The sequence below is a fragment of the Sabethes cyaneus genome, chromosome 3 (assembly GCF_943734655.1).
Source record: "Sabethes cyaneus chromosome 3, idSabCyanKW18_F2, whole genome shotgun sequence".
In the NCBI taxonomy this organism is placed as follows: Eukaryota; Metazoa; Arthropoda; class Insecta; order Diptera; family Culicidae; genus Sabethes; species Sabethes cyaneus.
The window spans coordinates 132470229-132484992 of record NC_071355.1 but is presented as its reverse complement, the minus strand read 5'-3'; the positions used below and the strand labels follow the sequence as shown (position 1 = coordinate 132484992).

The following is a 14764-nucleotide window of genomic DNA, read 5'->3' as shown; positions in this document are numbered from 1 at the left end:
CAGCCAACTGATTTTATTCGTTCGTTTTCGGATGCCTGCGGAAGTATAGAATTTTGTGTTTTTATTAATTTACTAGCTGACCCGACAAACATCGTATTGCCACAAATTAACCTGTGTTGTACATAAATCATCAATCTCGGATGATCTTTGTCACAATCTCGAGTTTTGCAAGTTTCTGAGGAGTTCAACCTTAGATGATTCATTTTGGCAGTTACGTAACTATGAAAGCATCCCAGGTAACCAATAAGCATCACCAATGCTATTCAAATATAGGCCAATAAGCATTTAAGTCGCCTTAAATGCTACTTAAATGCTATTTTGGCAAAATATACAGCTACTTTACTGATAACCTTCTTATAGTGCTGACAATGCTAATTTACAGCTAATTACCGACACGAAGAATTAGAACACAATTTTGGATGCAAATTTACAACACCTATGCAATCAAAAAGCTAACATACAACAACGTGCAGTATAAAATGCCTGATACGCTGATTTACTGCTTATGTTAATGGTTAATAGTTACCTGGAATGGGTAGTTTAATATACAAATTTGCAATTTTTCCTCACAGTAAAGTAGAAAACAACTCCCCTGTCCCCTCATTGCATAGCCAGAAAGCGGATAGTAATATTCGCCATGATTGTACAACATTTCGCCGAATATCATTTTGCGAAAAACCTTAAGCGGAATGTTTCACGGAAAACTTTTTTGTGGAAAGTACCATTTCGCGATCCTCTCCTTATTCGCTGTTGCTCGTTCCAGGAAACCCAGGTTGACCTAGGAAAACAAATAAACCTAGACAATAGTGATTTCTGCGGGGAGTTGCCTCCCCTCAGTGAGCGGCGCTTCCGACAGCGGGTCGCCGACAACACTCGCGGCCGTCTCGTCCTTAATGATCTAGTGTTACTATAGATAGCTTTTGTGGTCTTGTTATTGACTAATGTTTTATGGAAGAGTCTCGAATTTCTCGAGTTGGATTAGTTTTTGAGTTTCGCAAAAATTTATATTTTATTTGTATAAGGGTCCATATCCCCCTACCATAGGGGTGAGAGGTCTCTAACTATCATTAAATAATTTCAAGACTTCAAAATCTCCCACATGCCAAATTTGGTTCCATTTGCTTGATTAGTACTCAAGTTATAAGGAAATTTGTATTTCATCTGTATGGGAGCCCCCCCTCTTAAAAGGGGAAGGGGTCGTAATTCACCATAGAAAAAATTTCTGTCATCTAAAACTCCCACATGCCTAATTTGGTTCCATTTGCTTGATTAGTTCTCGAGATAAGAGGAAATTTGCATTTCATTTGTATGGAAGCCCACCCTCTTAAAGGGGAGATGGGTCATAACTCGCTTTCTAAAGAGAAGAGGGGTCTCAATTCACCATAGAAAAAAATCTTGCCTCCAAAACCACTTACATGTCAAATTTGGTTCCATTTGCTTGATTAGTTCTCGAGTTATGAGAAAATTTGTTTTTCATTTGTATAGGAGCCCCCCCTCTTAAAGTAGGGGGGGTCCTAATTCACCATAGAAAATATTCTTGCCTACAAAAACACCCACATGCTAAATTTGGTTCCATTTGCTTGATTAGTTCTCTAGTTAGGCCGTTGCAAATCCTATTTAAAGTTTTTGTCACCCCCCCCTTGGAAATTGGCTTAAGAAATCGGGGGGCAAAAAAATAATTTGTAGGATATGAGTCAAATTTCTTTTTATAAATTGTCTGTGGGCTCTACAGTCTGAAAAACTCGAAAAATGAGTCTCCGAGTTGAATTAACGCTTCTAGCACGAAACAGAAATGGGAATTCGAACAATGGAATTTAAAAAATTTTCCTTCGTTTTTGTCTTTTTTCGTATATTTTTGCATAGAAAATAATAACGTATATATTATAAGCAAGAATAGATTCGGTTGTCACGTTTAAACCTTAAATAAAAATTTTAAAATCCATGTTTTTTTTGCTCGATAAAAAAATTCACTTTGTTTTTTTTTCTCCCCCCCCCCTTCAGTAGGCGAACACCGGAAGGACAAAAACTTTATAAAATATTTGTAATGGCCTTATGAGGAAATTTGTATTTCATTTGTACAGGAGCCCCCCCCTCTTAAAGTGGGGAGGGGTCCTAATTCACTATAGAAAATTTTCTTGCTCTCGAAAACCTTCACACGCCAAATTTGGTTCCATTTGCTTGATTAGTTCTCGTGTTATGAGGAAATTTGTTTGGAAGCCCCCCCCCTCTTAAAGGGGAGAGGAGTTAAAATTCCCCTTCGAAAGAGGGGAGTGGTCTCAATTTACCATAGAATAAATTCTTGTTACCAAAAACACCCACATGCCAAATTTTGTTCTATTTGCTTGATTAGTTCTCGAGTTATGCAGAAATTTATGTTTCATTTGTATGGGAGCCCCCCCCCCCTCTCTTAGTGGGGGAGGGGTCTCTAACCATCACTAAAACCTTTCCTATCCCCAAAAACCTCTACATGCAAATTTTCACGCCGATTGGTTCAGTAGTTTTTGATTCTATAAGGAACATCCCTACAGAAATCCATTTTTGTATATAAGAAGATAATGTCACAATAATGTTTTCAATTAACATTAAGCTCGTTATTGATTGTACAAAATCGTTGCGACATTGTGAATTAATAAAAACATAAAATTCTATAATTCTGCAGGGGTCAGAAGATGGTCGAAAAAATTCAGTAGGTTGACACGCGTCACGTAGAAAACAAACCCAGTATTTTTATTGCCACCGAAATGAATAAAAAAAATCTCATATAATATTGTGGTGATTTTACGTTCAAACTTAAATATACATAGCCTGCTAAAGGTCTAACTTATAAAGTTATGCTAATATTGAACTATGCGCAATAATCTATAAAGTTTTCTTGAATAACTTTATTACTATTAATTATTAAGCTTCATTTAGACATAAGGTTCGATGAAGCAAGTCAATAAATATAACCTAAGACCTATTATTATGAAATTTTGCAGATATGTTTGCAGTGCTAAAACGTGCTTGAAGCTAAAATAATTGAAACTAGATAAATTACCTTGCTTAAAATCGTTATAAATTATTGTAAATTTTAAAGTGTTATACACAAGTTAGACGTACAAACAAAAAACTATTCAATATTGAGCTGGTGGGGCTAGAAGAGGAGAGGCAATAATACCGTTTAAATGAGACAGCGCGTAAATCGGTTCGGACATCTCTGAGAAATAGGTGACAATTATTACCTTATCAAAATCGGTTTTAAAGTAAAACTTTTAAACTGCTTTCTAATGTAACTATCTAAAACCTTTATGATAGCAAGAACTTTCAATTGGTACTAAGATCGTTGAAATCGTTGTGTAGTTCCGGAGAAAATCGTGTGCCGTAGGCCACGAAACAACTACACGGATAGAAATTCAATCTCCAAAATGAGCAAAATAATAATGAATAATAATCATGATATCACGGCCTTCTTGTGGTACAACACAACACAAGATCATGATTTTGTGCTACCTGGTATGACAGTACAGTCATGATTTCACAGCAATTTACAATTTATGATTACCTTGGTTAAAATTGTTATAAATTATTGTAAATCTTAATGTGCTATACACGATTGCAAATAACTTTCAAATTAAATGACCAATAAAAAATCAATTCAATAATGATCTATCCTGCTATATTGAAAGGTAGACTAATATCGTATAAATCGGTTCGGCTATCTCTGAGAAATAGACAAGAATTATTACCTAGTCAAAACATGGTCTTAAGCATAACTTTAAAACTTTTTAACCACTGTGGACCGAATCAAACTATCCGAACAACTTGTTTGTTTTCAATAAAACTTCCTAAAACATTTTATAACAGCAAGAGCTCTTATTTGGTACTAAGATCGTTAAAATCGGTTGTCGTTCCGGACAAAATCGTGTCCCGCAGTTTTCACATTTTACTAGGTCATAATACCTTTCAAACAAAAGTAATAGCGGGCGAATCGTTTAGCCATTTCCGAAAAACAGGCAATAGAAAAGAAGCGTCTCGTACATATATATGCACACATACACACACAGACATTGCTCACTTCGTCGAACCCTATCGATATGTGAGTCAGCCCTCTACTGCTGCAAAATTCAAAATAATTCAGATTTTAATCGCATATATTTATGCAACACAAAATATTTACAATACATATACTTTGTTTTTCGAAAGACTTATGTTTGGATCTTTTGTGTTTTATGGTTTTTCTTCTTTACTTATAGTACTGATGTTACTGCGACAGTCAGCAATAATAATTTTAATTTTTTTATCAACAGGAAAGATGCATCACCATGCACTCTACATTTTATTTAAATTAAAGATTAAAACTAACACCTATTTAACCCACTTTTAGCAATTCCTATTAAGTCAGACCGGTCAGACCAAGTCCTAAAATTAAAATAAAATGAGTTAATGAATGCAAACAATCAAGAATTTCCTGTGCTATATTCAAATCCTGTCAGATCACATAAATGTTACAAATATCTATTCTACTCAGGGATGGAAGATCAGTGATTTTGATAAAATCTATGAGTTATCGCCACACGCACAGATCACGATCCGTACAGACCATGACAAACGGTGAATCTTTAGCGTTGATAACAAGATTTCTTCTCTAAACAGTCTCAGCAGTCGATCATAGTGTTACATTTTACCTAGCTGCGAGAAAAAAGGTCACACATGTTGTTTGTACTGCGTTTCATGCGATGCACACAACCAATCGTCTGTATCTGTTATTATTCTCAACACGATCATGCAATGAACATGATCTGACATGAGGTTTGTCATAATCTGTGCGGATCGCGACAAAGTGTTTGTCGCTTGTAAGTAGTGATGTCAATGAATCTGAATCTGATCGCTCCTATGATCTTGATCGCTAGAAGCGAATTTTTTCCATCTCTGATTCTACTACAATCATTTACATACAGTCATCGCCAGTACAGTATTATGGGCCAGTTAAGCATGATGATGCTACAAAATTATTGGTAGAAACACAGATTTAAATAATTTACAGTTTATTTAAAACTTAATTGGTTATAAATATATCATATTTTGATGTTCTGTAGGTAATCTTGTTCCAAAATCACACACTTTTTTGCAGAACAACAAAATGTAAGCATATTTCATTTCCAGTATTATGGGCCACTTTTAATCCTGGTCAGAATTATGGGTCAATGTTCCCAGTATTATGGGTCAGTAAAACAAAATTGAACGGGTGTGTGTGTAGTTCTCTCGATTTAGGGATCTTGTTTATCTTGTATTGTACTCAGCAACTGTCTGAGTGAGGTAAGATTAGATTCAATTTTAGCTTTTTCTTCAGGAAGCTCATCAAACTGATTCAATCTATGATGGATGGTACTCAGTACTGTGCTCGGATTTCGAGTAGATTGTCAAGCTCATTCGAATCACACAGAGGGCTTCATTAAGGTGATGGTCTCTATGGAAAACCAAGTATACAAAAGGCGGCAAAAGCTAAACGGATACGATAGACAGGGCCTGTTGTAAGAATGTCGGACAACTACCCTGCAAAGATGGCATTTGCCTCAAATCCGGTAGGAATAAGACGACCAGGGGCGCAGCTAGCAAGATGGTTAGACTAGTGGAGTGAGATCTGGCGGAGAGTACACGGTGTCTGAGGAATTGGAAAGCGTTGGCCCACAACCCACAACACAAAGTGCATTGGAGAAACTTTGTTCATCGGTCTTTGTCTTAGGACGACAAGCCAACTAAGTAAACTTAGTAAGTTCAAGAAGAAGAAAAGTATTCGGCCCTGGTTACACTGAGAATATAATTTCGTATTGTTTTTGAAAAAACATTCGTAAAACTATATTCGTAGCAGGTACAAATAATTTCATACCATTTAAAAACTTTCGTAGGCTTATTGTCTACCGCAAATGTTGTTATTACAAATGGTTCGTATTTTTTACGAGAGCACATTCGTAGCTGTCTTGCATCAAGACTCATTTGATGCACGGTTGTTGTCTGGCATCATTATCGACGAAAACGGGATGCGAAGATTGTGTGAAGAGAAAATAGACTTGTGCAATTATGACCTTCTTGGTATGCAGTAGCTGTGGTTCTGTGGCTTGCGGCGTTGTCGGCTGTTCGTAAAGAAGTATGACAAACGAGCTCAGTTCGATTCCCGATAAAATCAGCTTTTTTTCAGAGATAATAAAGATTTCGCTATTTTTCGATAGGTGTCGGTAATGTAGCATACTGACACCTATTGAAAAATAGTGAAATCTAGTATTATTTTTATCGACAGCCTATTCGAGCATTCGTAAAATCTATGAACCATTTTGTAAATTGCAATAATTCGTACGAATATAGCTTTGTTACTATGTACAAAACATTCAGGATTGATTTTACGAATCTACTTCGTGGTAGAAAACAACGAAAAAATTCGTAAAGCAAACGCTCGTTTTCGTACTATAAACCAAGTTTTATTATCAATGTATTAGTTTTGGGTGGTTTCCAAAAATAACGCGGAACTGTACTGTACGGTAGATTGTAATCTTTTGCAACGTCCCGAACTTTTTCGGTTTGTCTTACTAGATCAAGAGCGCGATGCAATTTATCAGGATCATAGAGTTTCGATTTTTGTATGTTGATTTTTCTTGCACGTTTTTTCGTTTTACTGAAAACAAATTAAAATTTTAGTCAAAAACGGCGAATACTGTTGATCTATATGCTTGACCCATAATACTGGGAAAAGTTATTTTTGCTCCCAGTAATATGGACCATTGTTTAATTTCGTATATTAAAGTGGAAAATGAATTTTTCTAAGTGGTTTCACCGTAATTCAATGAATACATACCTATTCCCTCGATTTCCATCCATTTTGCGCTCAGACACACAATCGGCTTTTTATAAAAATCGCAAAAATAATAACAAATCGACAGTCGATTGGAGCCAACTCACAACTATCGGAAAATTAGAAAATTAACGCATTGCAACTACGTGTATTGCTAGCATGCAGTAGAATGTTGCTTATATCTATTGATCTCATACTTGATACTTAAATATTAATTTGTTACGTATAAAACTAACGTAAAGTATAGACTGGCCCATAATACTGGGGTAACTGTAAATGATGCAAACAGTCAGAGATATGAAATAATTTTGTATGACTAGAAGGTACAAACAACACAGTGCAGCAAACTTTGAATTTGTTTCTCTTAAAATCACTATTTTGTCAATTGGTTCGGTCTGACTTAACACCGAACGTATCTTATTTCGAAGAAACGGTGATTGTTTCTACATAATTAAATTATAGCTAAATTTAATCTGAGTTGGCTCAAATTTTGTACTTCCTATACATTCGATATTCCCATTTGCTTTGACACTGTTACTATAAAGTATAGCAATCTTTACTGTAAAGGCTTTTTACTAATAAAAACTACTTCCATGACATAGGTACCTACCTATGTCTATTTATTTATTAATCTACAAAACTATCGATTAACCCTCTTGTGCCCAAGTTTTTTTAGTTTTCGTGAAATTTTGGAATTTCGCATGAAATAAATGTTTTAGTTTAATGTAATAAGTCAGTCTATTTATTTAGTTGGATAGATTGGACTCTAATAAGAAAGTAAGAGTATATGTTAACATAGCAGGAAAAAGTATTTAGTAATTACAGCGGTTTATAGAGATTTACACCCATGCCATCCAAATGCGGCGTTGGGCATCAGAAGGTTAATATTTTTCGCTACGGTCTATGTCCTCTGATAGATACAGTTTGTTTCAAGACAGACGTCTCTTTAGCGTTACTTCAGTCAATTGAAATTTTATTTTCGGTTACCTTGATAGATAGACAAGATCATATTATGCATAATTCATTATAACAACATACAGTGCGTCAAGTTTTGATGGTAGCTCGGTATAATATACCATATTTAAATTTATAATTTTGATACAAATGTTTCTTTTTTTAAACGTTTTAATTTAAATCTGATACACTAGTAGCACAGTTGCTACAATCCAGTTGTGGCAACCGATATACTACTATTTTCAGTAATATATACGTTACTACAACCAGGAATGTCATAAGTGTGCTGCTTGGGTAACAAATAATTCATATTAATACATAAAAATATACAAATATATGCGAAGCGCTGAATCAATTTTATATGATAGTTCAAATCGTAAAGCGAATCAACGTGAAAGCAAACATTATTTACTCTTTCCTTTAGTCTAATCCATTATTTCAATCCATTTATATTTTAATGTTGCTTCAATAATACCTACTTCTCCTTCACTGTTTTATGACCTTATAGATCCTACAAAATCTCCAAAAAAAACATTCAGATCGAAGAGGAAGATCTTTTCGAAAAGAACAGGCGGGCTTTTCAAAGAGCAATCTTATTTTTAAGGTAATATTTAAAGCTTGAACGCCTGTTGCTTAACACTTTTGTCTATTTTTGTTCGGTCCATGATTATGAAATTTGCAAGTTGTTACATTTTATGGAGTATAAACATTTGTAGTATATCGAGGTTTTTATACGTTCTCGCAATTTCGTTCATGAATTAATTAACTGCTTTAAATTAAAAATTTCTGTCAATATCAACTATTATAGTTTATGGCTTTAAATTATATTCTGCGTTATTTTGACTTTAGTTTTGTCCTATTTAGTCAGTTAACTTATTGCATCATATTTTGAATTGGCTCATAGCTATGTTACAGAACCACCTAACAAAATTTAGCTACCGCCTTTGACGCGCATGATAAATTTTAATAAGTATATATCTTGAAAATTGCATTATATTTAAGCATTCATTGGTGTTAAACACAAATGCAAATACTATGATCTGAAAGCTCGAGGCTGATCAATTCATTTTGTTTGTTATGTAGCCATTTCAATGTATAATTGTAGATAGTACTTCAGCACATGTCTTGTGTACGAATATATTTGAAAATAGCACTTCTAGAAACGCTTGAAGAAATTATTCTGATAACACTGATCAACAAGGGTTTTCCAAATGAAACAAATTTGAAGTTAAGAGAGATAAATATCACATTTCAAACATTATTGACGTTTATTAGGATCCTTGAAGTTGTGTAGTTCTGCAAGTAGAATTTGTGAATTTCCGTTATCTTGCTTTTATTAAAAAGTGATAGAATCAGATGATTCTTGTATGTTATTTCTCACTCTATGATTCGGAAATCAAAGAATTTCACCTGAAACAAATGCATAAGGTGAAAACTCGTTATAAACGTCATAATCATTTATCAATTGAAATCTGCCATTTATTCAAATACGTTTCAGATGGGTGAACAATAATTTTATTTTGTCGACTAGTGTAATCAAAGATATGCAGAAGTAGTAGTAAATACATGCAAACTATTTTATATGTATTCAACTTAATCTTCAGAAATGAGTCAATTAAATACAATACAGAGTACCACGTGTGAAATATCTTTATAAACATGAATTAAAGTAATTTTCAATAACTTTCTGGAAGCTCAAAACAGTTGAAAATAAATGTTAGTCTGTTGACAAATTCTATTGATAAGTTGAAAATAAAAGTTGGTAATATTGATTCAGAGAGAGTTTTATTTAGTATGTAGTGCAGTTATCGCGTTATCACAGCTGTCCATTAACTATTAAAGTTGATTTTTGGTAGTTGACTAGGTTATACCACATGCTAAAAATGTACCAAAAATCAACTTTATTAGTTAATGGACAGCTGAGATATAGCGATGAGCGTACATCACCATCCACGCGTTATACAAATGTTTACTGTATAACTAAAAAAATATGTATCATAATCAATCAAAAAATATATAACCTGATTTCAGTCTTGCTACATTAGATTATTAAAGTGCTATTGCTATTACAAACTTGCATAAAACGAAAAAATTTCAACCGCCACTTTAATTTTTGCATATTAAATAAGTAAGTACATACCTTTATATAGAGTAGACCTGCCTATGATGAAAAAGCACAGTTGTCAGAGTGATTAGTTGAAAAGTTAGATTACCGATAGGTCAACAATGTTTGAATCTTTCAATTAACCCTTATTTTTCCCTACGTGGAAGGGGGATGGGGTACCCGTGTACACATGCTTATTATAATGCTTAAACAACTAAATAGAACTAAGCAATGTTCAACAAAGTTGTAGATTTTGCAAAAGCTGAACGGTGGCTTGCATGAATTTGTGGACCATCCTTCTGTTGTTCCGGCTTCCGGAAGTTACTAGGAAAATAACTAATCTCTAATTTCAATAAAAACTAGTCATGCGGCATTTTAAAATAGGCAGTATTTCACAGATAAATCATTAGACCCCAAATGAATTTATCAAACTAAAAATGTTCACCTAGATTAGATTTAGCAAACCCAAAAAAGATTTTTGTTTGCTTTGTATTCATGTTTAGTTGATTATGGAAGAACGCAGTTAATCTGAGATCTGAGATCCGAAAAACAGTTATATGATGATAGAATTCTCTCTCTCTCTCTCTCTGTTACCCACACTCTCTTTTAAACTCTTATTCTATTTATCTTTCAGCGTTTCCTTCTTAGTAGACTCAGGGTTGCCATTCACATTTTTGTGAAGTTATAGCAAAATATTGCCTTAATCAAAAATTAACCGTTTCCTTTATATGCTTCCGGAACATGTTTTATGGTTGGATGATTATAGGATGGACATTCTCACTTTAAAGAATTGATTTGTAGTCCATTAACATGCTCAAAAAACTTGATTTCGTAACTGGTTTCCGGTACAATAGAGACTATATCCGGAAGTTCATGCACACTATTTTTTAGTTCTTGTCCAAACCTACAACTTTGCTGAACATTATTGAATACTATTGTGTCGTTTATGCTATGTAATAAGCGTGCGTACACGGGTATCGTACAGAAACTATAGATTACAGAGGCGACGAGGCATTCAAAAATTGCTAAATTTTCAATCAAAACGGAGAGTTACCTTTATTTGCGATGGTACTTTCCGTTTTGATTTAAAATTTAGCGGTTTTGAGTGCCACGTCGCCTCTGTAATCTATAGCCTCTGTAGGGTACTCCGTCGCCCTTCTACGGGGTATAATTTGTATTTGGGCGACATTTAGTACGTCGCGCAAATTTTAACCAAAATCAACCTCTCCTCCCCCTTGTCACATTTTGTCACACATTGTGTTCATTGATTGATTTCAGCACGAATGATTTATGAAATCAACCGATTTGATGATTGAAAATTCTGCTTCAAATGGGACTGTTGGGGCCCCGAACTTTAAACCAACATTTGTCTTTCAACTAAACTTTTTCTATGACTCACGAATATTCGATTGCTGTGGCCCCATGATTTATGAAATCATCTTCAAATGGGACTGTTGGGGCCCCGAACTTTGAACCAAAATTTCTCTTTCAATTGAACTTTTTCTACGACTCACGAATGTTCAATTGCTGGGGCCCCATGATTTATTAAATCATTTAAGTTGAGCTGTTGGGGTCCAGGCTCCAAAAATATCTTGATTCTCTGCTTTAAATAATTTTGGCTACTCTTTCGTCGGGCATTCTAGACACGTGACCAAGCCAGCACAGACTACCACACTGTACTATCTTCATTATAACAGTATATTTGCATTCTTAATATATCTCGTGGTTCATGCATCTGCGCTACACTCCATTTTGGATTTTGCCATTTTTGCCATTTGCACTACACTCCATTTTGGATTCGTCGAACAGCTTCTTTTAGCGTCCATGATTCATGTCCGTAAAGGGCCACCGAGAGGATTAGTGTTCTCTAGAGCGTCAGTTTTATGCGAATTTGCAAGCTTCGGGACTTCAGCTACAAAATGTAATGCCTGCGTAAAGGCCACTTCGCACCTGCAATTAGTCGTTTTATTTGGCGAGTAACATCGTTGTCACATGTCACGAGCATTCCAAAATATATTCAGTTACGATACCAACACTAGTTGGATTTCCACGCCCACGCCTTCCATGTCCTTCGTTTTGGCGGTGTTAATGGTAAGTCCCAATTTCTCAATAAATGACCTAAAGGCTTCTTTCGCTGCTCTACTTTTGATTTCGGTGATATCGACGTCATCCGCAAAATCAAAAAGCAGCTGAGCTCTCATCTGCTATTCTGACTCATAATTTTTACTCATCCAGTGTCACACGAATCAACGTAACTAGTTCTGTGGGAAAACCATGTCCTAGCGTTAACTGTCACAGCTCATTTCATTTGACTGAATCGTATGCCGCCTTGAAATCCATAAAAATATGACGAGTCTGCAAGTTGTACTCCTGGAACTCGTCAGTTACTAGACGCAGGGTAAATATCTGATCCATCGTGAAGCGACCCTCATGAAAACCAGCTTGATACTCGCCGACGAAGAACTCAGCAAACGGACTCAGTCTAAAACACTGGATAGGGAGAGCACCTTATAGGCAAAATTGAGTAACGTAATGCCTTGATAGTTTTTATTCTCAAGTCGATGTCCGTTTTTAAAATTATGGGAAATGAGGCCAATCAACCACTCCTCCGATATTTATTTTCCTTCCATATTCTGTTCCTGAATTGTTTCGTACAGCTTCTCGCTCCCCGCTTTTAGAAGTTCAGTCAGGATACCATCCTTTACAGCAACCTTACCGTTTTTCAGCTCACTGATTGCTCTTTTGACCTCCTCCTGTGTTGGTGGATCCACAGTTTGGCTGTCGCTCAAAATTCTTATTCTGTACCCGCTGATCTTCGTGTTTACTTCTCTATTCAACAGCGTCTGGAAATACTCTTCCACCTGGCTGCTATCATCATTTTGTCAGTAAGCAGGTTGCCAGCACTATCATTGCACATCACAAGCATGGCAAAATTCTTGCACCTGACCGTTTTGTAGAAACTCCGTGTGTCGTTGCTGACGAACCTCTCCTCTGGACTGGCGAGCACGTGCTCTTCGTACTGGCGTTTTTAGACGGTGGGTTCTTTTTTCCGCAGCTCTACCAGGACGAACCAAAAAGATTCGCGTAGAGTCTCGGGAATTCCTCACATTGGAATCGTGTGAAGAAATTCTACAGAAGATTCGCACAAAATACCTTGCTTATAGAAGCAGGATTCTTATAGGAGAATCCAAGAGTTTAATCCCAGGGATAGCTATAACTCGGCACGGGAATCGCCTGCACTATGAATTGTTCTGTTCTGACGTGTAGACGCAGTAAGCTACTCATATACATTGAACTATTGACATCCTATCATTTATCACGCGAATCAACTATTCACGCTGCGGCAGATCCTCCAAAAAGTCCTTGAATACAGAATTCAACGCACAATTATTTCATTGATTTCAAAGTTGCATATGATACCATCGACCGTAAAATCATGGCCATTCTAACCTCCCAGGGGACTTTATCAACGTGATGGTCCCTCATGTGGGCTGTTCAACATGCCGTCACAGAATGTTATGAAAGGAGCAACACACAGGCACAATCTTCAGCAAATCTAGTTAGGTCGTCTGCTTTGCCAATGAAATGGATATTGTCGATAGAATAGCATCTGTGGTGGTGGCTGAACAAACTAAAACTCAAAGTAGCGAAGATTGGGTTGAATAAAAATGCGTCCAAACTAAAGTACCGTTAACCGCTAATATGACGCACACGCTAAAAGCTGGTAACTCGGTCCTAATAACAACTGAGTTTGTTTTGTTTCGAGCATCGAGCCGCTATGCTGCCCGTTCTCCCGATACTCGACACTCGATAGTGCTTGAGTCGAGTCGAGTTGCACGACATGACTTACAAAATAGAGCCCATATTTATTCGATTTACTGTCCTTGTAACGCTGTTGTCTCTTAAGTAGATATCGTTTTTTGTGTTAATTTACTATCATGAGAATATTGCAAACTGGGGCCCCTAATATCAAAGGCCCGGTGGGCCCTTTGGCTCCCAGTCCGCCCCTGCGTGGAATTACTCGGCACTGTATGTAGGATTGTTCGAGAAGTAATCGTCCTTCAAACGCTCTGGTTCTATTTGTGCCGATCGATCGATATTCGGCCGTCTTTCAGTTCGTTCTCTCGCGTACGTACCATTTCTGCCGCTTCCATACCTGTTACTTGTGCCTGGAACAACATCTACCTCATTATGTCTAAATAGTCAATTACTTAAATTTATGATTAATTTTCATTGGTTTATAAATTGGCTCCCAAACAACTGTTTGGTTTTTACCGGTACGGAATACGGCAACTAAAATAACAGCTGCGATAGCAACGACCGGTATGAAAACGAGTGACTAAAAATATAGCAGCGCTGTTCAAAGTCATCAGAGCAACTAAAATACTAGCGCACCGTTACGGATGCTCTTAACTATGTGTGACCGACACGCATATATGCCAGATATACAGACATTTGTGCATGCTTAAATTTGGGACCCACCAATTATTTCAGATCCTGTGAGTTCTGGTTCTACTAATGTTGCTAAAGTTTAAAGTACTTCATAAACTATGTACATTATAGCAAATATTAGACCCCAGAAATGCAATTCAGCGGAGAAAATGATGGGGTCCCAAATTTATGTATGCACAAATGTCTGTATATCTGGCATCTATGCCGTCACGAAAAAATAAAAACAGATTAGGAGCACGAGTGAATGAATAAAGACCATTGTAAAAATTACTTTGTGCTTTGTTTTTGCAATACACAAAGAATTACCGGGCTATCTCCGATATTCATACAGATCTCCGTTGAAACAAACTGAATTTTGCATAAATCTGTTTCCCGTACCTTTGTACATTTCTCTGCTGTTTGACATAAACGATCGCTCGCTTGTAAGCAAA

At 36.1% G+C, this 14764-nt stretch overlaps 1 protein-coding gene across 1 annotated transcript in view; it reads left to right on the top strand.

Annotated features, from left to right (window-relative positions):
- Positions 1-14764, top strand: part of LOC128740156 (uncharacterized) — a 298630-nt gene that overhangs the window by 172362 nt on the left and 111504 nt on the right. The window contains exon 10 of the mRNA XM_053835681.1: positions 8286-8381. Within this exon, the coding sequence (XP_053691656.1) occupies positions 8286-8381 (96 nt within the window). The remainder of the gene's footprint in view (positions 1-8285; positions 8382-14764) is intronic.